Source organism: Ictalurus punctatus, chromosome 28, assembly GCF_001660625.3.
Source record: "Ictalurus punctatus breed USDA103 chromosome 28, Coco_2.0, whole genome shotgun sequence".
NCBI lineage: Eukaryota > Metazoa > Chordata > Actinopteri > Siluriformes > Ictaluridae > Ictalurus > Ictalurus punctatus.
In genome coordinates, this window is record NC_030443.2 from 18,008,458 (window position 1) to 18,034,289 (window position 25,832).

The window sequence follows — 25,832 nt, forward strand, 5'->3', positions numbered from 1 at the left end:
GAAAGTTGTAAGCAAGTAAGTCAGTAAGTCGAGTAGTCATTCATTAAGTAAGTAATTAAGTCAGTCTGTCAGTCACTCAGTCAGTATGTAGGTAAGTAAATAAGTAAGTCAGTCAGTCAGTAAGTCTATTATTCATACAGTTAGTCAGTCATTATTTAAGTAAGTATGTCAGTCAGTGAGTAATTAAGTAAATGAATATGTAAGTCAGTCAGTCAGTCTATAAGTGATTAAGTAAGTTAGTAGGTAAGTCAGTCAACAAGTCAGTAAATAATTAAGTAAGTCAGTAGGTAAGTCAGTCATTCAGTAATGAAGTAAGCAAACAAGAATGTAAATAAGTTAATAAGTGGGTGAGTAGGTATGTCAGTCAATAAGTAATTAAGTTAGTAAGTCAGTCAGTAATTGTTTATACATATATACATTTATATAAAAGTTTATTTCAGTTGTCACGAAGGGTTCGTATAGTTTCATAAGCAATTTATCTTTTACAACAACAGACATAAACTTCAGCAAAAAAAAAGTTGCTGTTTTTTTTTTTTTACCAGCAAATTTCTTAACATGTGTAAATATTTGCATGACGATGAAAAGATTCAACAACGGAGAGATAATCTGAAGAAGTCAATGAGTCCCTGAATAAAGTGGAGGTGGATATCAGAAGGAACAGTCAGCATCTGGCGTAACCTCCAGCTGCTACAGTGCATCTCATCCTCATGGACTGCACCAGATCGGTCAGTGCTTGCTCTTCCACCAAGGCGTCCGCAAGTCCTCCGTCACGTCTGAAGGGACACGCTTACGTGTAAGGTTCCACCGCGAGGACGATCATCCTTCCTGTCTCCCTGTAGCACCGTCTGAGACGTCTTACGTTACAGACGTTACAGTTTACCGCTCCGGACACATCTGCAGTCCTCACGCCTCCCTGCAGCAGGTCTACGGCTCGTTCACGCAGGAGAGCGGGAACCCTAGGCGTCTTTCTCCTGGTGTTGTTCAGAGTCAGTAGAAAGGTCTCTTTACTGTGCTAACTTATTGTAACTGACATTAATCACCTTCCACCTGTAAACTGTTTGAGTCTTAAGGACTGCTCCACAGCTGCAGTGATTGTTTATGGTTCATGGAACAAGCATGAAAAACATCGTTTAAACCCTTTCCAATAAGGATCTGTGAAGATTATTTGGATTTTACAAAATTATCTATAAAATACAGTCTCCTGGAAAAGGGACATTTCTTTTTTTGCTGAGTTTATGTTCATATATATATATATATATATATATATATATATATATATATATATATATATATATATATATATGCCAAAAGTCTTAGGCACATGCAAAGAAATGCTGTAGTGCCGTCCAAAATAATTAAATTAAAAGATGCCGTCAAAAATAATTAAATTAAAAGATGCCGTCAAAAATAATTAAATGAAATGTTTATCCATTTAAAAAAAAAAAAAAACAGTAATATATGAAACAAAGGCAATATTTAGTGTGACGACCCTTTGCTTTAAAAAAATAAATAAATAAAAAGTTTAGTCTCAGGTAGAATTAGTGCAGGAACTGAGCTGTAAGTGTTATCGAGCATCTTGCAGAACCAGACACGGTTCTTCCGGAGACTTTGACTCTCGCACTCGCTTCTTATTTTTGCAGCGAAACCCAGCAGCCTTCATTCATACTGTTTTTTTTTTTTCTTTTCTTTTCTTTTCTGAAAAGCGTCTCTCACCCCTTCACACGCTGCTTTCTTTACTGAAATACAAACATTCCATTTTGTGCTGAAAAACCGACGTTCGGAAATCTCGAATGTTTTCGTACCGAATCGATAGCGTCGAAGTCATCAAATAAAAATCTATAACAACGTTCGTACCGGAAAGTAAATAAATAAATGAATAGGGTGCCTAAATCTATTTTAAAAAGGGTGCTTATGTCAAGTGTCATAATGCCTGAGTCACACCTGGCATATTGCAGTTTTAACACCGTCCTTATGGCGTGGCAAGCTTTATAGCTGATGGCTATTGGAATAAACGTTAATGTATATACAGCACGTATATAAATCTCCATGTAGGTATATTCCAGGTGTCATGAAGGCGTTATGTAGGTGCCCTGTAGCCCTATGTAGCATTATGTTACCAAAAACGACAACAAATGAGAATCACAATTAGGCAGATCTACAGATCGGGTCGGTGTTTAGTGAATTTCAGTTGTTGGTGCTATTCATAAGCATAAACTGGGTGAAAGTGAGCCCGTGTTTGTTTGCTGTCCATCCGTATGCAGGATTTATCTGCTCCTCCACCTGTCATAGGCTTGCATACATTTGTGTTTGAACACCGCCGCATTGCGTCCGAGCGGCTCGTGTTTGCGTTTAATAAACCCTGGCACTCGCAATAACATTCTACTCAACAGACGATATGCGTTAGGCATCCATGGTGGATGGTTTCGACTCGCTTTGTGTGAGCACTTCAGAAGAAAACCGACTGCTGGAAGAAACTGCATTTAAGTAAGAAATTAAAGACCCCCCCACCACCAAAAAAAAAAGTTCTCTCATTGTTCTGTAACAGCGACGGAGTTCGCAGGAGGAACGGATAATTGCTACACTTCATTCCGAACCGATTCGAGACAGCGCTTTTGACGTGCTTAAAATAAGTCTGCTATTGCTGGAGAATTTTCCTTCTATTGACTTTGAAACCTCTGGGAACAAGATGGCTGGAGGGTGTAGTGCACGATGAGGCAATTTCGCAAACTAAATGCCCGTCCTGACTCCTACACTACAGATCTACACCTCCGTCATATGCTATACGGTGGAAAAGTGGTGGGGGGGGGGGGGGGGGGGGGACAACAACTTCAGAACAACGTTAGTCGCACTGTTGCACAGACTCGATTCGTCGAACTGCGCCGAGTACGGATTTCATACGGTAAAGCACTTCTTTACAGCTTACACTACAGCGCTGTCGAGTTCTCAACTCTGATCGGTCACTGCAACATCATCGCTTTATATTAATACGTCACCGTTGCTATAGTAACAACTCGTTCGCCTGGGCGGACGCTCTATAGAAACCAAGCCGAATAATAAACAAAACCGTACACTTTGTGATTCTGTGAAACCTTGAGATATTTACGGAAGGAGTCTCCGCTGTCGGCGATTCGTTTGTAAACGGTTTATGTTCCAACACTCCACTCTTCTCTTCTCTTCTTTCTTGAAGTTAATAAGACAAAACGCAGCTCGTCAAGCTTCCGGGAAAACACGAAGTGTAAACTCTTTTTAAGACATTACATAGCACCGTGACTGTTACGATATCAAGTAAACGCGCCCCCCCCCCCCCCCCCCGACCCAAATAAATAAATAAATAAATAAATAAATAAATAAATAATAATCAAAGCATCAACAATTCTAAGATTTCCTTTATTAAACGACACATAGAAAAAAAATATTTAATTTAGTATTAGCCGTACATGCCACTGTGTAGGAACCGTTACTATAGAAACAATAACATATTAGAATAAACTCATTAATATTAACCTATTGTTACAGCTGGATCTAGTCTAGAAGACGAACCCACACCGTCTCCGAGAAATCAACCGCACTGTTCTATAAGGGGAATAAAACAATTTGGATTGCTTAATTTAGTCCAATGGCTATTATTTGAATTCAATAAATCTTTATATATATATATATATATATTTGCACATTTTATTGAAGTATATGGTTGTATATTGGTGCACCAAACTTCTAGATTCACCCATTGGACATACTTTGTGTATTAGAAGAGGAAAACGTGTACAGCTTTGTACAGGACCTCCAGGACATGACGGAGCCTGACATCCGGGTACATACGGAACGCCAGACGGAGCGTGCAGTCCGGAGCGGGCTAATGAAAAGACGACGAGAACTCGCGTTCACCTCATAGCAGCTTTACCATTTTGTCGTTCTCACGAAGTTAAACGGCTCCGCTCGTCATGTTTCCGAGAAACCGCCGAGTGTAAACGTCTCGGTCCTGAAGATACCAGAGGCTTTACCTCTGGCTCTTACAAAGCGCTCACACTGGAGACTCCTTCATCCATAAGATGTCCTAAGTGAATGTCTCTTTACTTTAAGGAAACCTCACCATAAAATCGAACGATTACACGCAAGTCCCTACGAACGAGCCGTCGCGACAGAAACGATAACGTATTCACGTATTACGCGCGAGCCCGTGATCTGCGGCTGCTCTAACGTCGGAGTCGCCGTTGTAAAACAATGAATCGTGGTCTGACCAATCAGAGTCCACTACACTGAGATGTGTAATAGAAAACAATGAATTGTGGTTAGTGACGTCGCTACGAGAGAATCGGGCATGTGATAAAGCTCCCTGATGGCTCTGATTTTTTGTCTACTGTAGTTTGATTGTGGGAAGGAGAAAGAGAATTGAACTGCAGGCCCTTGACCTTAAGCTTTTTACCCTGAAGCAATCTTCCTTTAAGAAAGCATCTCACACTCAGACAAAAAAGCCATTTTGAGTGGGCTGACTGAAGGCAATCAAGATTATATATATATATATATATATATATATATAACTTTTTTTTTTATTGGAATTCATCTACCACCTGTCAAAACAAAGTAACAGAGGGAACGCGGGCAATCTGGAGCACCGAACTCGGCGTAATCATCATAATTTAATTTTATTGTTCTACAACAAAGCATGCACACATCACCCACTATCAGGAGGAAAAGGAATAAGGCTGCTGTTGCAGGAATGCGTTTTGTTTTATTCTATTCATTTGCGTTTGTTCAAATAAAACACCGGATGGAACCGGGCTCTAACACTAGAATATCTATGGTTGTACTCTTTCGATCCATGATTCTCAAAACGGAGTCCAGGGTGTATATATTTCCAGGAGGGAAATAATCAACGTTGGGGTGCTTAGAGTTCCTCTGCTTTATCAGTCCATGGCATTATTGGGCAAATAGATAGAACTTCATGAAGAAATGTCGAGCAAAAATAAACAACCATGCTACGTTCTTCCTGCTTCGTTTCGTTGTTGGTTAATTGTGTTTAATTGTGTTGTGGTTTTTATTACCGCAATTGTTTTCGATTGGATTTAGGTCCGGACTCTGGCTGGGCCGTTCCGGAAGCTTGAACTGGTTTGGGTGAAGTTAAATTGTTGATCTGGAGGTTTGCTTTGGGTCGATGTCATGCTGAAAGGTGATAGTCCTCTTGAAGGAATGTCACCTCTTTAAGCTTTGAGGTTTCGCACCAAAAATGGACCGGTACTGTATTTGGAGCTGGTCATTATTCCATCCATCCCGATTAAAGCTCCAGTTCCGGCGGAAGAAAAGCAGACCCATAGTATGATGCCGCCAACACCATGCTTCACCGTGAGGATGCTGTTCTTTTGGTGATGCTCTGTGTTTTTTTTTTTTTAAATCTTTTTTCTTTTAGCATTCTGGCCAAAAAGTTCAACTTTGGTCTCATCAGACCATAATACACTATTCCACATAGTTTTGGGAGATTTATTTATTTAATTATTTTTAAATGCTTCCGTCTTGCCGCCCTACTCCATCGCCCAGACGTGGAGAATTCGGGAGATTGTCGTCGCGTGTCGCTGTAGGCCTCCCGGTAGCCTCCTTGACCACTTTCCTCCTGAACGTCTTATCATCAATTGATATTTTTCAGCGACGAGATCCCGTACCTGCTTGGGAAGCTCTTTGTGACCCATGGCTTTTCCAGTTGGATGTTTCCAAGAAGATGTCAGGAAAATCCTATAGGGACGGCTGGACTTTATTTTAGGAGTAATCAGTCAGTTTCACTAACGAGAGACGTACACTGATTAGTAAGTAACATGGGTTTGAACGTGATTGGTTGATTCTCACCACTGCCACATTCCCAATTATTATTAGGGCCAAATTTACTTTATCAGGCAGCACAACATATCCTGAAAAAGCAACAGATCCAACAAAATAAAAAACAAAGGAAAGAAAAAAATCCTGCAAGATGGATAATGGAACGAGGTCAACCAGCCGAGGTCATGACCTGAACGCACCGGGTAACACACCCAGGAGCTTAAACGTGATGAACGAGGAGATCAGGAGCATGGAGGAAGATCCAGAAATCATTTTTTTAAAAATATATATTTAGTAACTAAAATCTCATGCCTCATACCCAGTGGCTTAGTGTTTATTGATCGACGTTGAAAGGGCAATGCTCTTTAGAGAACAAATCTCCTTTATAACATGCTCTTAAAACAGCAGTCTTGTTCAATAAGAGCTGATCGTCACAGAAGGCACATTCCGATTCAATCCAAATGGAGACTGTTCCTGATTAAAAGCTCTTCTCATTCATGGTTCGAGGAGGCCCTTTAACAAACACGGTTACTAAGGAGATGGCGAGCCAAATATAGTGCACTACAATCGACGCCCTCACATCCACTTCCCTTAGAGACGACGATCACGCTGCATGTCACATGCGCGCTTTAAAGCGAACTGACGACGGAGCATTCGTTTAAACGCGCGTAAACGTGAAAACAAACACTTTATGATGGAGTATTATGATTATGAGGAGGGCGATTATCTGGCAACGCAGAGGAGATACCGTATGGGATGTACAAAACAATTGTACAAAAAACAATTGAAAGAAAGAAAGAAAGAAAGAAAGAAAGAAAGAAAGAAAGAAAGAAAGAAAGAAAGAAGATGGCAAGGAAATGGACACCTGGAAATAAATTGCATTTAAAAAAGGAAGCACGCAAACAAGACAATGAACTAAACAAACAAACAAATAAAAAAAAAAAGTCACTGCCTGGGCAAAATGGCACAGCAGAAAGAATGAAAGAAAGAAAGAAAGAAAGAAAGAAAGAAAGAAAGAAAGAAAGAAAGAAAGAAAGAAAGAAAGAGACACCACTGGTCAAAACAGGCATAGTAGACAGACAGACAGACAGACGGACAGACAGAAAGATACTGAGTACACATCAAGAAAGAAAGAATGAATGAAAGAACGAATGAAAGAAAGAAAGAAAGAAAGAAAGAAAGAAAGAAAGAAAGAAAAAAAGAAAGAAAGAAAGACTACTGGTCAAAACAGGCATAGCAGACAGACAGACAGACAGACAGACAGGCAGACAGGCAGACAGAAAGATACTGAGTACACATCAAGAACGAAAGAATAAATAAAAGAACGAAAGAAAGAAAGAAAGAAGATGGCAAGGAAATGGACACCTGAAAATAAATTGCATTTAAAAAAGGAAGCATGCAAACAAGACAATGTACTAAACAAACAAACAAACAAACAAACAAACAAACAAATAAAGACACTGCCTGAAAATGGCATAGCAGAAATAAGAAAGAAAGAAAGAAAGGAAGGAAGAAAGAAAGAAAGACACCACCAGACAAAATAGGCATAGTAGACAGACGGACAGAAAGAAAGAAACTGAGCACACATCAAGAAAGAAAGAATGAATGAAAGAAAGAAAGAAAAAAAAGACTCTTCAAAAATTGACCTAGCTGTACACAAACAAATAACAAACAAACAAATAAATAAATAGACAGAATAAATGAGCACAGACCAAAGCAAACAGATGTAAATGTATGACGTAGCTGTTCAATTTTCACTCTGGTGCGTCTGCTGTATAAAACGCTGCAGGGGTTCACAGTACGAGGAGCGAGTCGCCTTTACGAGCCCCGAGATGGACTGACAAACCACGTCCACTTCTCCCAGGCGTTTCTCCGTGCGTCCACATTATTCCCCTGAGGAACAGACACAGAACCCGTCTCTCTCGTCCTGTGCCCTATTACACCACATCTGGAACTAAATGTAACCCCTGTTACAGTGTAAATGATTCTTATATGACCTGGAAATTGTCCTAAAACACACAAAAGAATCATAACGATAATAATAATAATAATAATAATAATAATAATAATAATAATAATAATACAGTCTGGTCTTTTCCCACATATTAAAGAGAGCCTAGTGTGTTCGGTGTGATCTTCAGAACCCTCAGACTCTGGAGATAAGGACGCAGCCCGTGTGATTTGCTTTATCATCTGATTTTTAATTTTTTTCTTCCGCTGGACGGCCCGAACGCCGACTCGCTCACTTTTTGATTCTTCTTTATAATTATTATCTAAACGCATGCGGATTATTGATTTCCCCGTGTGCTCTTTGTTCCTTACTGAACTCGGGCCAATTTCCTACAAACCTTGTTGCCAAGCATTAATATGCATGAAATTCACACGCGTCGCTCGGTGCAAACCTCATTTCCTTCGTCGTTCCATTGTTTTTGTCCCGGCGTGCTCAGGCCCGACCTTGGAAGGCTTTTGTGTGTGTGTGTGTGTGTGTGTGTGGGGGGGGGGGGGGGGGGGGGGTTAGGGCGAGGGATGAGGGAGGGGTTGGTGCGTGCATTGATGATGTAATGAAATCCATCTATAAAAAAAAAATAGTGATCTGGACTAATTTTTTTTTTTTTTCCCTCCACTTCGCAGTCAACGTACGAGAGTCGTGTCCTCATTAAACGTCCCGAGTATATTTTCTGTTTCTACACGAGCAGGGGCGGCTGCTGAACAGGCTTTTAGACATACGTGTAAACTTTAACGTCTGGCACTTACGTCGCGTTTCGCAGACGCCAGAAAGCTGATGTTATTTTTGTTCTTTGGAGCAAAAAGAAGAGAAAAAAACCTGAGACGATGCTATGAAGAAGCAGGAAACGTGACTAATATCGCGACTGGTTTTCTGAAAACTATTAAACTCCTAGTTCTGTACTAATAAAATCTTAGGTGGTAGTGCACCATGAAGCATTCCAAGTGTTTTATAATGAAATATTCATTCCCATTCAATTAAAGCCAGATTCAATTAAGCAGAAGGTCTTATTTGGCTAGCGAGCCTCGTGTTTGACTAGCGTTAGATGTTGAGTCTGTTTACAGCCCGCATTTAAGCTTTGAACTTTTGTTTTTTTTCGGCATAATTTAGCCAAGATGGCTTATTAACTCTCGGCACTGGTCCATTGTTCATCAGGACTGCTTTTGAGAACCACCCGACAGTTCTGAAAGTGTTTTCTGAGAACAGCAGGACGTTCCGAGCCATCAAATCAAATAATCTGCTATTTTATATATATATATATGTATATATATATATATATATCTCCTGAAAGAAGCTCTAATTACTGTTGTTTTTGTGAGCATTTTTGCTGGAGAGTGCAGCCAATTTAGCGGGTCATTTACAAATGAACACGGTTGCATTGCGCTAAATTAGCATGTGGCTTCCTGTCATGAATCCCACGCAGCGTGAACATTTAAGCAGTGCATGTGTGTGTGTGTGTGCGCTTTGTTTATTTCTGGCTCACTGGATTCAAATAAATACGTCTAGCACGTCGAGTTTATTTGGAAACTGTGCAAAGTAATGCTGGGGGGGGGGTGGTACACACCCCAAAAACATTTACATTTCATTAGGCACATCCTGGTCATTTGGGAAGTGCTTGTGGTTCTGAACTCGTATCTGGAATCTCCTTGGAGAAATAAGAGCAGGCGAATGTTAAGCGAGCGTGATACGGCGCATACGATGGTAATTACCATCAGCGTGTAATATCAGGGATCGTTCGGATTTCCTCGGAAGTGGGAATTCTGCCGGAGCTCGGAATTCTGTCCTTTTCGACCGCCATGTCCGTGAGCTACGGCGCTATGGAATAAAACCACGGATCACTGGAACCATGTTTATCTATCGTTAGCGGGAACCTAGAAGCTAGCGGTCACGAGTGACGTGCTGTATATTCCCCCGCATAGTCCGTGTTATAGATGTAACAAGCTAATATTTTTGTACGTCGATTCGTTCGAAAGGTAACCCTGGTATATACGGTACAACTCGTACGAAAGGTAAGAAACGCCGCGTCGTTTACCGTCGACGCTACGAGCGGCCATTTGGATTCGCCGTCGCCTGCCGAACTCGGAGTTGTCCAGACCGTGCAAAGTTTCAGAGTAGGAATTCCAAGTCGGAGGTTGGGAATTACAAGTTACAGTACAGGCTATACTTAAATGCGGCATTATTACACTGTGGCAGTCTGGGAAAATGACAATTCTCAAACAATTCAGGGAAATCGGGGGTAATCGCTAAGTTGCTAGCTAAGCAAGCTCTTATAGCAAAGTGAACGTCACGCTTCGTTCAAGTTGTTGGTTATATGCTACATGGAAACATACATAAACCTAATGTTGAAATTGTAGAGACGCCTGCTTTCCGTCATATTTATTCATTTAAATGATTTTTTTATGACATATTTAATGAAATCAATAACTTGAACAAAACGATGACGTGAAGGTCGATCGGTCGATTTAGCGCGGATTGGAACCGTGCTAAATATTATGAGACACGTTTGTCCCAGTGTTTGCTGGAAGATAAAAAAAAAAAAAATAATAATCTCCATTTGAACCAAAGCTACGTACAGGACACATACACGTGAGCGCCGGCTAATATCAACCCCCGAATTAAGCCGAACAAAAATCTCCAGCCGCCAGCGCTTTGCAGCTCTGATCTCAACCTTTAATCATCTTTATCATCACGTCGCGGAATGACGAACGGACCGGTGACATTTCAAACCAGTCTTTTTGTAAGGACGCTGTCCGGTCTTTCAATTAGTCCCGAATCCAATGAGAACATAATATCTTCGTTGTGCCCTTTCAGGCTCGAGACGGAACGGATGGAATACGATCGCGGTGGTGGTAAAAATGATGAGTGCATTCTCGATTTCCATTAAAAGTGGCCTAGAGGACACACTCGGAGCCGCGGAGTCGTTTAGCCAGGCGAGCAAGCGCGATGCCGTGCCATCAATAACGAAGGACGACCTTCGAGGTTGATTCAGCCGTTAGGATCTGGTAAAACGTCCACAGGCCGAGATGTCACTTGACTTAAGACATGGCGTCGGCAGAGGATTTGACGCTTTCTTCCACGTGAACGCCAACGTGACATTTTCATGCTTCGGCGTCTCATGATCGTATATTAGTCTCAGGAAGTCGACTTTCTGTATCTGTAGTACCCTGAGACACTGGCGTACCATATCCAAGACATAAAAAAAAAATAATAGAGAAGATATAACGTTGTAGTCGGGGGTTATCTGAAGGTAAATCTCTACAAATTCTTCCATGTCTTCATTATACAAAAAAAGTGCCTCAGGGTTCAGCACTCGGTCCGCTCGTTTTCTGAATATCCCTTGGCTAAAACGTGTGCCCACGTGGACCGCTTATCCTTCTCAGGGTAACGCAGAACCTGGAGTCTATCCCAGGGAGCATCGGGCATGAGGCGGGGTACACTCTGGACAGGGTCGCAATCCATCACAGGGCACAATCACATACACACTCACACACCCATTCATACACCACGGACACTTTGGACACGCCAATCAGCCTACCATGCATGTGTTTGGACTGGGGGAGGAAACCGGAGTACCCGGAGGAAACCCCCGCAGCACGGGGAGAACATGCGAACTCCGCACACACACACAGGGCCACGGTGGGAATCTGACCCCCGACCCTGGAGGCGTGAGGCGAACGTGCTAACCGCTAAAAAGCCTACTTGAACTACTTAAACTTTCATTTAACTACATATTCTTATCACCCTGGCAGACATTGTAAACAGACCGTGTGTGGTCATAATAATGAGCATGAGAATGACACGACTAATATAACCTAACATTGTCTTATTTCGAAATTTATAGACATAATTACAACAAAAACGGCAGGTTTTAGTGGAGAGATGAAACCAAAGAATCTTTAAAAGGAAATGTAAACATTATGAGATAAAATAAAAAAAACTACAGTATTACCAGGGTCCAGTGCCCTGCCTTGTGCCCTGTGCTCCCTGGGAGAGGCTCCAGGCTCCCTGCAACCCAGTAGGATAAGCGGTATAGAAAATGGATGGATGGACGGATGGATGGACGGACGGACGGACGGACGGACGGACGGACGGACGGACGGACGGACGGACGGACGGACGGATGATTGTAGAGGAATGTAGGGATGTCTGAAAATGCGGCGAGGGGAAACGTACTGTAGACGTATTAGTTTGAAATGTAGTAAGGAAAATTCAAAAGTAAAAGATATATCCTTATATAAAAAACAGACATAAGTGTGTTTAGATGTGTGTGTCTGGGTGTGTGTGTGTGCGTGCGCGTGTGTGTATTTGGTGTAAGGGGTTCGATGTAAAATCCCTCCATTCATCTGTCTCATTTAAGTGTTGCTCTCAGCAACTGCAAAAGAAGTGAGGCAGCGGCGGAAAATAAAAATATTTATTTCTAAAGACTGCCACTGGGAGGATAATCTGTCTGAAGTGACGCACACGGACACACACACACACACACACGCACACGCACACACGCACGCACGCACACATAATACTTTTATAGTACAGTACGGGCTCTGATCCTAGACACGCAGACGAGGAGACACAGAGAAAGAAGGAAACCATGGAAGTTCAGGGTTTTACACACGTGACAGAAACAAGAGAGCGGATCCGTTCCTTGTCGTCTTCTGTAAGTGAAGAGCTACATCACTCCTTCCATGTACAAATAAACGAGTGCAGAGGATTCTGTCTGTTAAACATCCTAATCATATTCGTGTTCTTGCCGAAACATCAGGTTAAACGAAAAGGCTGAAATATTTCAGAGCACAAAAGTACTGAGGTACTCATATAACGCTCCTCTCATACACGCACTCCGTCACTCTGTCGCTTCTTCCGTCGTCCAGTCATTCATGTCTCCACTCACTTCATCGCTCACCCCGTCATGCACTCCATCGCTTCTTCTGTCATTCCGTAACCCGCTGTCATTCCGTCACTCACTCCGTCATGCGTTCTGTCGTTCATTCCTCCACTCGTTCTGTCATTCCATTATTCATTCAGTCACTCACTCCATCACTTCTTCAGTCATTCCGTCACCCACCCCGTAACTCATTATCAGATGGCTGTATCCCTCAGTCCGTGCATTCTGTCATTCTTTCCTTCACTCGCTCGATCACGTATTTTACCACAGGGTTATTCTTCTACATCATGACTCACTGTCCTTCCGTCCATCATTCTGTCTTTCATCCCTTCACACACTTTCTTTACTCGTTGCGTTCACTACTTCACTCTGTAACCGTAACATCGGTTGCTCACACACTGATCACTTCATCAGTCCTTCGCTCAGTCCATCACGCATCATTCCGTCAACGATTCCGTCGGTGTCATTCGCTCAATCACTCACTCCTTCACTCACCCCATTACTCATTCTGTCATCCTGTCATTCAGTCTTTCACTCACTCCTTCACTCACCCCATTACTCATTCTGTCATCCTGTTATTCACTCAATCACTCACTCCTTCACTCACCCCATTACTCATTCTGTCATCCTATCATTCACTCAATCACTCACACCTTCACTCACCCCATTACTCATTCTGTCATCCTGTCATTCACTCAATCACTCCATTACTCACCCCATTACTCATTCTGTCATCCTGTCATTCACTCAATCACTCACTCCTTCACTCACCCCATTACTCATTCTGTCATCCTGTCATTCACTCAATCACTCACACCTTCACTCACCCCATTACTCATTCTGTCATCCTGTCATTCACTCAATCACTCACTCCTTCACTCACCCCATTACTCATTCTGTCATCCTGTCATTCACTCAATCACTCACTCCTTCACTCACCCCATTACTCATTCTGTCATCCTGTCATTCACTCAATCACTCACACCTTCACTCACCCCATTACTCATTCTGTCATCCTGTCATTCAGTCTTTCACTCACTCCTTCACTCACCCCATTACTCATTCTGTCATCCTGTTATTCACTCAATCACTCACTCCTTCACTCACCCCATTACTCATTCTGTCATCCTGTCATTCAGTCTTTCACTCACTCCTTCACTCACCCCATTACTCATTCTGTCATCCTGTCATTCACTCAATCACTCACTCCTTCACTCACCCCATTACTCATTCTGTCATCCTGTCATTCACTCAATCACTCCATTACTCACCCCATTACTCATTCTGTCATCCTGTCATTCACTCAATCACTCACACCTTCACTCACCCCATTACTCATTCTGTCATCCTGTCATTCACTCAATCACTCACTCCTTCACTCAATTCATTACTCATTCTGTCATCCTGTCATTCACTCAATCACTCACACCTTCACTCACCCCATTACTCATTCTGTCATCCTGTCATTCACTCAATCACTCACTCCTTCACTCACCCCATTACTCATTCTGTCATCCTGTCATTCACTCAATCACTCACTCCTTCACTCACCCCATTACTCATTCTGTCACCCTGTCATTCACTCCTTCACTTTTTTTCGCTCACTCTCTTCATGTTGCTCAGTCCTTCATGTGCTTCATCATTTATTCTATCAATTTGACATCCACTCAATCACTCACACATTAATCAACTAATCATTCATTCTGTCACTCCATCCCTGTCTCAGTCACTCCATCAATCTGGCCCCTACTCTGTCACTCTCTCATGCAATTTTTTACTGCCTCAGTCATACAAAAAATCAGATACATTAACCACATCTACACAAATGATCACATTATCGAACAAATGCCAATCTCATAACATTTGGATATATATATATATATATATATATATATATATATATATATATATGTGTGTGTGTGTGTATGTATGTGTGTGTATGTGTTTCTGCATGTGTGTGTGTGCGTGAGAACATGATTCCATGCTCAGTCGCACACCCCACACGTTTGCCCCAAAGAGCCAAGGGAAGGTCATGAAAAGGTGACCCGTACCCATGTGCTAGTTTGTAATTTTCACACACTTCTTTCCGCTGAGTGAACGAGTCTCAGCCTGCCATATGGTTCCCTCGGAGCGCGCCAGCCGAGTTCCTCTCTAATCCAGCAGCGTCCATTTGATTTGCTCCGTCCCCTGCAGTGCAGCTGGTGGCCTGATGCATTTATGTGTCTGTCAGGGGTTTATGTCGCTACAAAATGGCCTCATAAATACAGTCATCTACAATACGAACGTATATGACACGCCTCTGTGTTTTTTTCTTACACCACAGCGCTACTGAATTCTGCATTCTGATTGGTCAGACGGACTCGATTCGTTGTTTATATATATATATATATATATATATATATATATATATATATATATATATATACATACATATATATATATATATACATATATATATATATATATATATATATATATATATATATATATATATATATATATATATATATATATATATATATATATACATACATATACATACATATATATATATATATATATATATATATATATATATATATATATATGTATATACATATATACATATATACGTATATATATATATACATATATATATATATACGTATATATATATATATATGTATATATATATATATATATATATATATATATATATATATATATATATATCAGCATCTTTAACAGCACAGTACAAATCGCAGGCTCATTTATTCGTTAATACGTTCGATCTAACGCGGTATCGTTTCCATAGTAACAGCTCATTCTCAGGGACTGAATGGAGTCTCCAGTATCAGCGCAGTAAGAGTCTAAGAGGTAAAGCTGTAGCGTTCAGTTACAGAGGACAGAGGAGATGTTTATAGCTGAGAGAAGATACACGATGACAATGAAAGTAACCGTAAACGTAACTATAAAATGACAAAAAGTACACGGAGGTGTTCTTTAATGAATATAACCCCTATAATCCTTAACTCTCCTATATAAAAATTAAAAAAAAAAATTTTATACAGTATATATTAGCGTTATAGTAACTCTAACCTCAAACAGCACCATACTTTCCCACAACAAAAAGAGAAGCCTTCATTTTATTGTTTATTTATTTATCTTGCATTTTGCTAATTACGTTGTCTACATGACAGATCTTTAAAACAAGGCGCCCAAAAGTAGCGTTCAGGGGGAAATAATAACAGCATCATAACATTATTATCTCACTAATGAGTCAACGATTCAGTGAAGAAGAACCGTTTTACTGGAACTTGAAATGAATAAACTCAATAGAAGCTACATTAGTTTAACTACATTAGCGACTAAGTCACTAGAATAAACGTCTGAAAGGAAATAAAAATACATCTGTGTACGGAAGCTGAAACGTGTAATCATGTTTACACTGCTAATTTAGGACGCTCCCACATCTCATTAGTTTGATCTTTTAACTGGTGTGAATTTCCAGTGGAAATGAGGAACGCGTGTGTTGTTTCTACACGTATAAGCCCGAGACACACACACACACACACGAATAAAGACCAACATCGACACGGCAGTTCGAGGAAAATCCGTCACTACTCCCCACTGAGCGAAAGCTCATTTCACCCCCTGCGGATTTTTCGACAACATCTAACGCCCCCTGTGCTCACGATAGAGAAAAGGTCAGCGCTTCTACCCAAGAAACCCCATATCTCCCATCAGCCCCTCTCTGACCAAGAGGCTCTGTTTCACTGGATTTAACACGACGCCTGGTCGCGTCCGGGACGGATCCGTCTTCCGATTCACGCGTTAAAGCTCGCGTCGGGAAAACTGGAAACAGGAAGTGCTAGACGACGGGAATGTCGGAAACAATCTCTACTGAATTCACACACACACACACACACACACCACACAGCAGACCTGACACCGTAGCCCTTAGTGCTTAACGATAACAATGTTGAATAACAGATAATAAAATGAGTTTGCTACGGACGCAAAACTAGCGTCAGTTCCTCCGTTGAGGTTCAGAGCGGCGTAACACACATGAAGGAAACCGCTATCGACCCTGTTCCGCATACATGAGCTCATAGACGCGCACAATCGCCTGCTGATGCTATGATTGACAGGGGAGAGAGCGACTATGCCCCTCCCACCCAGAGAACACAGCTAATCAGGACGCAGGACGAATATCCCTGTGCTACATGTTCCTGCATACCCAATAACTCTGAAGCTGAAATTGTTTGCCATGTTGATGATAGTTTTTTTTTTCTTCGGTTTTAATGCCTGTACGACGGCCGAAGGAAACGACCTCGTCCTTCCCTCTCTCTCCTCATGAATAATGAACGTGATTGAAAGCTAATTGCGGTCTTTCCCTACTTCGTGTACGGAGTAATTGGCGCCCTACCACCTCGTCCCTCGACATTTAATTCATCTCCTCCCCTCGGCCAAAGATCCGGGCATCGTTTATCGTCCCGTTTAGACGAGCTTTAAACACGGAGCATCGGTTGCGCCTGATTAAATGGGAAGAGAAATAATCTGAAAGAGCATATTGATTTTTGTTGTGTTTGGTTTTCATTGCTTTGAGAGAGCAGCGGCCGGCGAAGTTCAAATCAAACCCTGATTCAATATCGTTCAGCTTTCTATCGTCCGCGTTCGCCGCGCCGAGCTATCGACACGATTATACAGCCTCCGAGAACATTTACGAATGATGGTGCTTGACAATCTGTTAAAGCCCCGAGGAAATAAATCCTTGATTGCTTTCTAATCAGGTTTATGCCGGTCGTGTTGGCCACAATATAATATACAAAAAAAAGTATGAAGAACTGGTGATTTGGTGATGTCGACATGCTTATTGCTCGACGTCGGCGCAACCTAGCGAGAGAACGCTAGCCAAGAACGAGTAGCCTGACGGTTCTATAAAGCTACACAATCCCAATATTCTCCGTATTGAACATTTTCCCTCAAGTATCTGTCAAAGAACCGCCGATTCAATCTGAGAAAAAAAAAATACACCCCCACACATGTATTACTACTTCTTGTTGACTATCTATTGTTGTGAAAAAATTTCCGTACGTATGACTTTTTTTTTTTTTTTTTTTTTTCTCGTCACACGTTCGTTTCAAATAGAGAAAAGGTTGCACCAGACATCTGATCTTTTATCATACAGCATTAAACAGATAAACATCAATAAATCAATCGATCGAAGACCAGGCTACGAGAACCGACAACGCAAAGCGACCTCTGTTACAGCGGACGGCTTGCTAGTACATTTTCCGGTCGTCCGTTACTGTTTAGCGGACGGCTAGCAATTAGCAAAGGGTACGTTTTTTTTCGAGCGTGGCCAATCGAAATGAATCTTCAGCCTTCTCTTAGAAGAAGAGCATTTTTTTGTTCACCAGTTACAAACAGGACTTTGAGGACTTTCTTTGTCCTGCCGAGGCCTGTAAGAAATGCTGTCTAATCCTGCTGCACCGCTGCTTGCTTATTTATTTATTTATTTATTTATTTATCTCCCTTTGGTATTAAAGCAGGCAGTTTAAAAAAAAAAAAAAAAAAAAGCACCGGCTTTTCATCATTACTTTAAATTTTTTATGAATCTGTGAAGATAAGGCACAGACAAGGTTACCATCCAAATATTCTGTGATGTGAATTAATTGGAGCGATAATGAATGCACGCCGGCCCGGCTCTGAGCGCACTGAAGAGCGGGCGCGGTGGCAAGAAAATCCGCTTAATGATTTATTCAAGGCCATAGCCTGGCTGTTTGTCCACATCACTTAAAGGGATCTTCATCCTTCATCCACGGGATAAAGGCCGATGTTATCACCACAGTCTCCAGACTTCAACAACCGCTGGTTAAACTCTGAGCTGTACATAATGGGAGCAAACCAGGGCTCTTTTTTTTTTTTTTTTTTTTTTTTTTTTTAGTGTTTTTCAGTTCAAACATAACCACACTGAGGCTTTGAAAGGATCCGTAGTGAAGAAAAGCTAAGACGTCGCTCGACCGAACACTTTACGGAGAATGACGGAAAATTATAATAATTTCTTCTGTGTTCAAAAGAAAGGAATATACGAGGGGATGTGTGAGGTGAAACAGGGAAGAAAACGAAGGCTTTGGCGCTCTTCCATTTAGACCGAATTATCACTGCAAGTCAATCCAAAGTTCTTCCAAACATTTCATGGAACACCCTTAGGGGCGTGGTCTCTTCCACGATGACCCCGCCCCTATTCACAGTGTACAAGTGCTCACCGAACGCTTTGACGAGGATCAAAATGATGTCCGACAGTGTCACCAGATCTCAACCCAATCGAACACCTATGGGTTCTGTATCATGTCGGCGTGATGTCTTCACAACGTTCTCCACCACCGTCATGAAAACATCAACTGAGGGAATGTCTTCTGGAAGAACGCTGTTGGAAACTCCAGTACAGTTCCTGAAATGTCAATGGCAATCAATGACGGCAAGCTGTCCTGGCCTCCATGGTGGTCCAACACCTTACTAATAGCATATTTGACACCCATGTGATGGTTCTCTTCAGTTCCTCACACTGACATCTAGATGGCTTCCTATCAGACCTGTATTTCTGCTCTACCAGGAACACAACATTTCAATATTCCTTTAGTTTGTTAGTTGTCGATATATAAGTGAGAGCGCTTCAGATTTGAGTGTAAACCTAGCCAGATCATACTAACTAGCGAAGCTCTAATTTTCCCAACTGGATCATCAAATTTGCAAGTTCTCTGTGGTAAAAAAAAATATAGCTTGACCTATCGCATGGTGTGCTTTTTGTATAGACACCAATTCCAATCCACCATCATTTTTTATTTTTTTTTGCTAATGTATAGAACTCCATAGAATCTTTTTCACTCAGGTCAATTGGTGTCAGGGCAATATAATCTGTCCACAATTTCAACAAACATGTCCAGGCCTTAATGGATATGTGACAGAGTTGAAAATCACCAAGGACATTTATACATAAGAAAAAAAAACGATGAACCATAAATAATTCAAAAGAGCTTCAAACGGGGTCACACCTGACCAAAGCAAACCCAATCCAATTAAACAACTTCCACTGACGTGCAAGCTTTCCTTTCCATCTCTCTCACGTCTCTATCCGACATGACACGTGGGGACACGTAGGACAAATCGCTTTTGCAAAAATAATAAATAAATGCCGGAGTCACACGGTACAGCCATGAGAGAGTGGAGTGTTTAACTTTTGCCCAGGTGTATTTCAAGATCGAGAGTATCCTCAAATAAAATAAAAAAAAAACACTAATAGTGCTAAACATCACCAGAGGCGTTGATAAGGTTATTCCAGGTACAGTCTGACCATTTCAACATCGACCGTTAATATGACCTTTCTTACTTCTGATACTTCTGATCTCTGGAATTGAACTTGCTTCCAAGCTCCCAGTTTGATGCTTTCAGGATCTCTCTTTAGCTCTAATCAGTCCTCATGATTGCTAACTGAGCTGTTCTGTGGGGGAAAATGCTTCATTTTGTGGCATCGTCCTTTGCACTTTTGCACTACGGGCTCACAAACCTGGTCGTTAACAAAGTTTAGATTCAAATCTGCACTTAAGCCAAATTTAAATATACACCAAACCAGTGACTTCCAATCCTGCTCACTCAGTCTCCTGTGCCTTTAGTGCAAATCGTCTATAAAGCACCCGCTGAACTCTCCAGCCGAGTTCGTCAACCTGGTAGACCGTCTTACAAAGTTATTTATTTCAGCTTCCTTGGTACTTGATTCCTGTGTTCCTCCGATTAAATCCTCTCTAGTATGTACACTGTAGGTCCGACCCTCGGGGGTGTGTATTGCTCTACAGTAGCAGCTCGTTAGCACTAAACGTGGTTCGTCTGTGTTGTATTGGCTGCGCAGCTAAACCTTTTTCCAGCCATCCCTTGATTAGAGTATATTCATTTCCATCGAGGTTGGAATCTGTGCAAATTGGTAGTTACGTGACGTTTTCGAGGAGTGTTTAACCAGCTTGGGAATGTTCAATGCTGGGATGTTGGTTGTTACCTCAGTGATACCATTTTATCTACCGCTCAGATGCATCAGATGTCACCCGGTGATAGCCCTGAGGCTCTCTGCCACCGTCGACACCTCTGGTACCGTCGACCTCGGCTCAAATATGTATGGCCCAATTCCAAAAACATGTTGTCTTGTCTTGTTGCCTACAGGTCTGGGTAAAGGTGGAGATGAGAAATCCTCCAGAGTTTGGGGGGGGAAAAAAAAAAAAAAAAAAAGCTCTTTGTTGTTCTCTGGATTGAACTAGTTTGCTAAGCTACTGTCAATGTTTGTTTAGATTTGGTGGGGGGGGGGGGGGTGGCGTGTCTTGTCTTGAATGCTCTCAGCTCTTGTGTAAATCGGTCACGTATATCACAACGCCATCCGTACGAGTTCCCGTTGCATGAGGAGATATTTTAGGATACAGGGTCCAATAATCCCTGAAGCCGATAAATATGTGCAGGAGAATAAAAGGACCAGGAATGGAAATGCCAAAGAAAAACAATAAAATCTGTAATAATAGTCTAAAGAGACAAGTGCGAGCTTGAGTACAAACCTGTTGACTTAACTACTGTGCATATCAACCACAACCTGTAGTATAAAAAAAAAAAACCCAAAAAACAAAGCTTTTCTATCAATATTGAGCTGTTATCCCAAAGTCCTTACAATCAACTCTCTGGCCTTCACAGTCCTCCACTGGGAACCATCGAAACCAGCTCATCAGCGGCATGTCAATGGGCCACTCTCGCTAGCGCTCCGCTCTGTCTGTGTCTCACTTCAGATTCGGGTCAACAGCTATAATTAGCCTGCGCTTGGCAGGTGACTTCAAATCTAACTCCCCAGATGCACTCGAATATGCCACGTGTCACTTTAAATGCCAGTGTTCCTACCATCATTAGCTTTAGTTAAGTGTCAGGATGAGGATGATAGAGGACATTGTAGTAGTGCTCGTGAAATTGCTTGCTTGGGTTTCCAATTTTAGCTTTCGAAAGTAATTATGGACATAAATAATTTTGACAGAACGAACAGATTGAAATACCAAACTGGTGGCCTTTAAAAGGTGCCCGATATTCTCGGCTCGTTCTCCAGGTACGCTGGAAGGTGTCCATGGTCGGGGACTTGAGGAAAAAAGACAATATTTACACAGGGAAACTTGTACATATTCGGGGTTAGGGTTAGACTTCGGGTTAGAGATATACAGAGTCAGGTTATCGCACATGCCGAAGGTGTGTTCGCTGCTAATACTGGGGTATGGTGGGTCAGTGGTTAAAGGATCTGGGTGACTGATCAGAAGGTCAGGAGTTCAAGCCCCAGCACTGCCAAGCTACCACTGCTGGGCCCTTGAGCAAGACCTTTAACCCTCAATTGTTGTACGAATAGGCCACACAAGTCTTGCACAACTTCTGAATAGCATTTAAATCTGTAGGTATGTCTGAGGCCTAAATACCACTGTACAAATCTTCAATAAGTCCTCACTGAATGTCTCTAAGCATGGTTAGAAGCTACCTTAGTACCTTAGTCAATTCATTACCTTAGTAAAATCAGCTGTACTTATTCAACGGAACATGGCTGAGTTTCTCCGAGTTAAGATCATCTTCACTTGAAGAAAAAAAAACATACTTGTGAAGTGATGTTTGCTCGACCATTTAACAATGATCTTTGTGCGGCGATGCTCTTGAGAATCTCCAACCCACTTCAGCATACCTCGTAACTTCTTTCCAAAATGTTACTGCTGCAACAAGATCCAAACCCCTCGATCCAAGACCAGCTAGCTGCAACTCACCTCTGTTATCCAGGCTGTGTTTATGATTCGCATCGCATCCTCCTTTTCCTAGACTGTCCATGCTGCGAGTCCCCTGGCTGCAGAAGTCGTCGTCCATATGAACCTTCCCGTCCAGGAGCTGGCCGGGCTGCTCGTCGTCTTCGCAGTCGCAGTCGTCCAGGATGGGCGTCTCACGGATAGCCATGCCGATGACCGAGCCGTGCTGGTGGGCGCGAGGTGTCCGGAACCCGTCCCTCGACTGGGGTGGTCCGAGCAGAACCGAAGGGATGTAGTGGATCTCGTGGGTGGCTTCAGTGCTGGCACTTTTTTGGGGCGCCCGACGGCGACGGCACCAACGCTGCCGAGTGTACAGGACCAGGGTGAAGAGGAGGATGAGGAGGAGGAGAGCAATCAGGCCACCCTGAGAAAAGGACAAACATAAGCAGTGAGCAATAAGAGTTTCCGACATCATTTTAGATTACCATAATGCCCTTAGACAGAGACAGAGAGAGAGATAGAGATGGAGAAGAAATAGAGTGGCTATTTTATCACAATTTCTCTCAATCTCTATCAATCGCTTTCGTTTCCAGGTGAATCCCTGAACGACTGAGAAAACAAAACTCGTCCTTCCAAGACTCCTTCCTTAAATAAACGTCTCCACGTAGTACCGTTTCCCCATTTAAAGAAACCGCTATGCTTTTCTTTGTTAAGTAAGGGCGTGTAGATTACGCGGCGCTCCTGTAAAGAAAATGAATCAACACCTTCTGACCAATCGAGACAGAGTATTTAACCGGACTGTGGTATAAGACTGGTCCGTATTTACATTTCTACAGCCTTATCAATAAAGGTAGAACAGTACTGGTGACACACCAGGAAGTAGAGAACAGGAAGTAAAACATCTGTAACAAACCAATCGTCAAACACATCGTTACAAACGGACGTTTCAAGTCCGCTTCTGGCGACCGACTAATTAGATCATTTTATCGACGTTTTATTCGTTTGTTTATTCATTCTCCCAGCACCGAGTTGATCACTCGAGTTCGCCAGCGGGAGTTTGCTTTCTTCCCTCGCTTGCATCCTTCTCCACTACGCATGATGTAGGAAAGTTCTCGAGTGAGATTATCAATCACCGAATTTAAAAATTCCATCTTCATGAGCAAAAACAAACCCTTCTCGGATTACAGCGCACGCACCGGCGGCTGTTCATAAATCAGAGGCCGGTGGACTGGCGCGTCGACGGGCGTGCCTCACCCTGACTGAACGCCTTCATTAATCTCACACGGCAGTGGCGCACATGCTGAACATCTACTCTCCTCTGAATCGAATGCAGAGGAATGAGAGCAGGAAGAGTCGTCTCTCTCAAGGATGGCTGGGGTCACGGTGTGGGATGCGCCAAGCTCGGAACGACACTGATGTATGTAAATAAATGAAATAGGCTGCAAGTGAAGCATGATGCAAAATTCTTTATAGACTTCACGCAGGATGAACCTGATTGATTTCGTGTCTTCAGACGCCGTCAGGATTCTGAATTAATATCAACCTCTCAAGCAGCTCCAGTCCGACATCAGCACATTCCTTTAAAACCAAAGCCTTTCGTTCTTCCTTTCTTTCTTTCTTTATTTGTTCATCTCGCGTTTTTGAGAGCGTTGGCCAAAGTCGAGCTATAAAGAACACGCAGCTCGATGTTCCGCTCGACGTTTAAGACTTAATTAAGAATAAACAAGCCGCCTAACGAGGGCGGACTTCGGAGACCATCTGGCGGCGCAGCGATAGGTTTTGAAGGGATGCCTTGGCAGAGAAGGACGAAACACAGACATGACAGAAAACGCATCTTGAATCTTGAACTTTTGAAACAGTTTGGCCCGGAGCCAACAGAAATCATTAATATTATAAATGCAATCATTGTAAAGCATTATGGGTTGTGTGAGCAAACAGAGCGCTTAAATGTGGATGGTTCGGAGCTTTTTATGAGGAGTCATTTTGTTAGCGACGCCCGGGTATAAACTGCAGACAGCTCGGGCAATTCTCAACTGTTGCGTCTGCTATGAGAATAAAAACAATCCTTAAACATATATGACTACTGCGTCGCCAGCTCTTTGTTAACTCCATCCATCCGTCTTCTGTACCGCTTTATCCTTTTCAGGGTCACGGGGAACCTGGAGTCTATCCCAGGGAGCATCGGGCACGAGGCGGGGTACACCCTGGACAGGGTTCCAGTCCATCGCAGGGCACAATCACATACACACTCACACACCCGTTCATACACTACGGACACTTTGGACACGCCAATCAGCCTACCATGCATATCTTCGGACTGGGGGAGGAAACCGGAGTACCCGGAGGAAACCCCCGCAGCACGGTGAGAACATGCAAACTCCGCACGCACAGGGCCACGGTGGGAATCTGACCCCCGACCCTGGAGGCGTGAGGCGAACGTGCTGACCACTAAGCCTGTTTATTATGTGTTTATTATCATCCTTAGATTATGCACTGTCCACCGTACGAGTCCCGGTGAACGAACTGTTACTATGGAAACGATAATGTATTAGACCAAGCGCATGAATACAAGCCCGGGATTTCACTACTATCAGAGCTGCTGTTATAGAAAATGAATCAACACCTTCTGATCAATCAGAGGTGAGAATGCAACAGCGCGGTAATATGCCTCCTGGGGCTTGTAATGACTTTTAAGTCACTTTTTCATCTCTTTAAATGTAATTGTTGTTTTTTTTTCTCAGAAAACAAGACGTTCAGGGACTTGCACGCCTCTCTCTCTCTATCTCCCTTTCTCTCTCTCTCTCTATCTCCCTTTATCTCTCTTCTAAGTAAGTACACGTACATGTACAAATCAAATAATCTGATTGGTACTAGCACATACGGTGAAGTGATTTGACGAGGACGAGTCAGGCACCAACGAGTCCACTCCTTTCTTTTAAGTGTATAACGTATGTGACAATACAGTTACCTGGCAACCAACTAATAAACCAGCGCTAAAGAGGTAAAGCCGTAACTTTAACTTTTCCGACACCCCCAGGACAGACAGGTTTACACTTCTTTGCGATTCCTCTGTGCGTCTAATTAAGAAAACGAGAAGCGACGGACTTCGACGGACTGTTTATAGCACCGACGACGCAGGGGAGAACAGGAAATAACGCGTTTGACGAACATGGAACGTGACGGTAAAAGGAAACACTTCAGGTGTGTTCACAGTAACGCCGCTCCATCACATCGGCGAAAGAAATCAGAATAGTGCGAAATCCTCTGTCCTGAAGCTCTGACACTGGAAACTCCTTCCACGCCGCCATACGAATCCCTGCGAATGAGACGTTACCATGGAAATAACGGCGCGTTAATAATA

The 25,832-nt window shown here is 42.4% G+C and overlaps 1 protein-coding gene across 2 annotated transcripts in view; it reads right to left on the reverse strand.

The window, feature by feature from the left end:
- Nucleotides 1–25,832, reverse strand: part of LOC108260352 (astrotactin-2) — a 345,742-nt gene that overhangs the window by 207,816 nt on the left and 112,094 nt on the right. For both annotated transcript variants that reach the window (XM_017460589.3, XM_053676996.1), the window contains exon 3: nt 22,496–22,895. In XM_017460589.3, the coding sequence (XP_017316078.1) occupies nt 22,496–22,895 (400 nt within the window). The remainder of the gene's footprint in view (nt 1–22,495; nt 22,896–25,832) is intronic.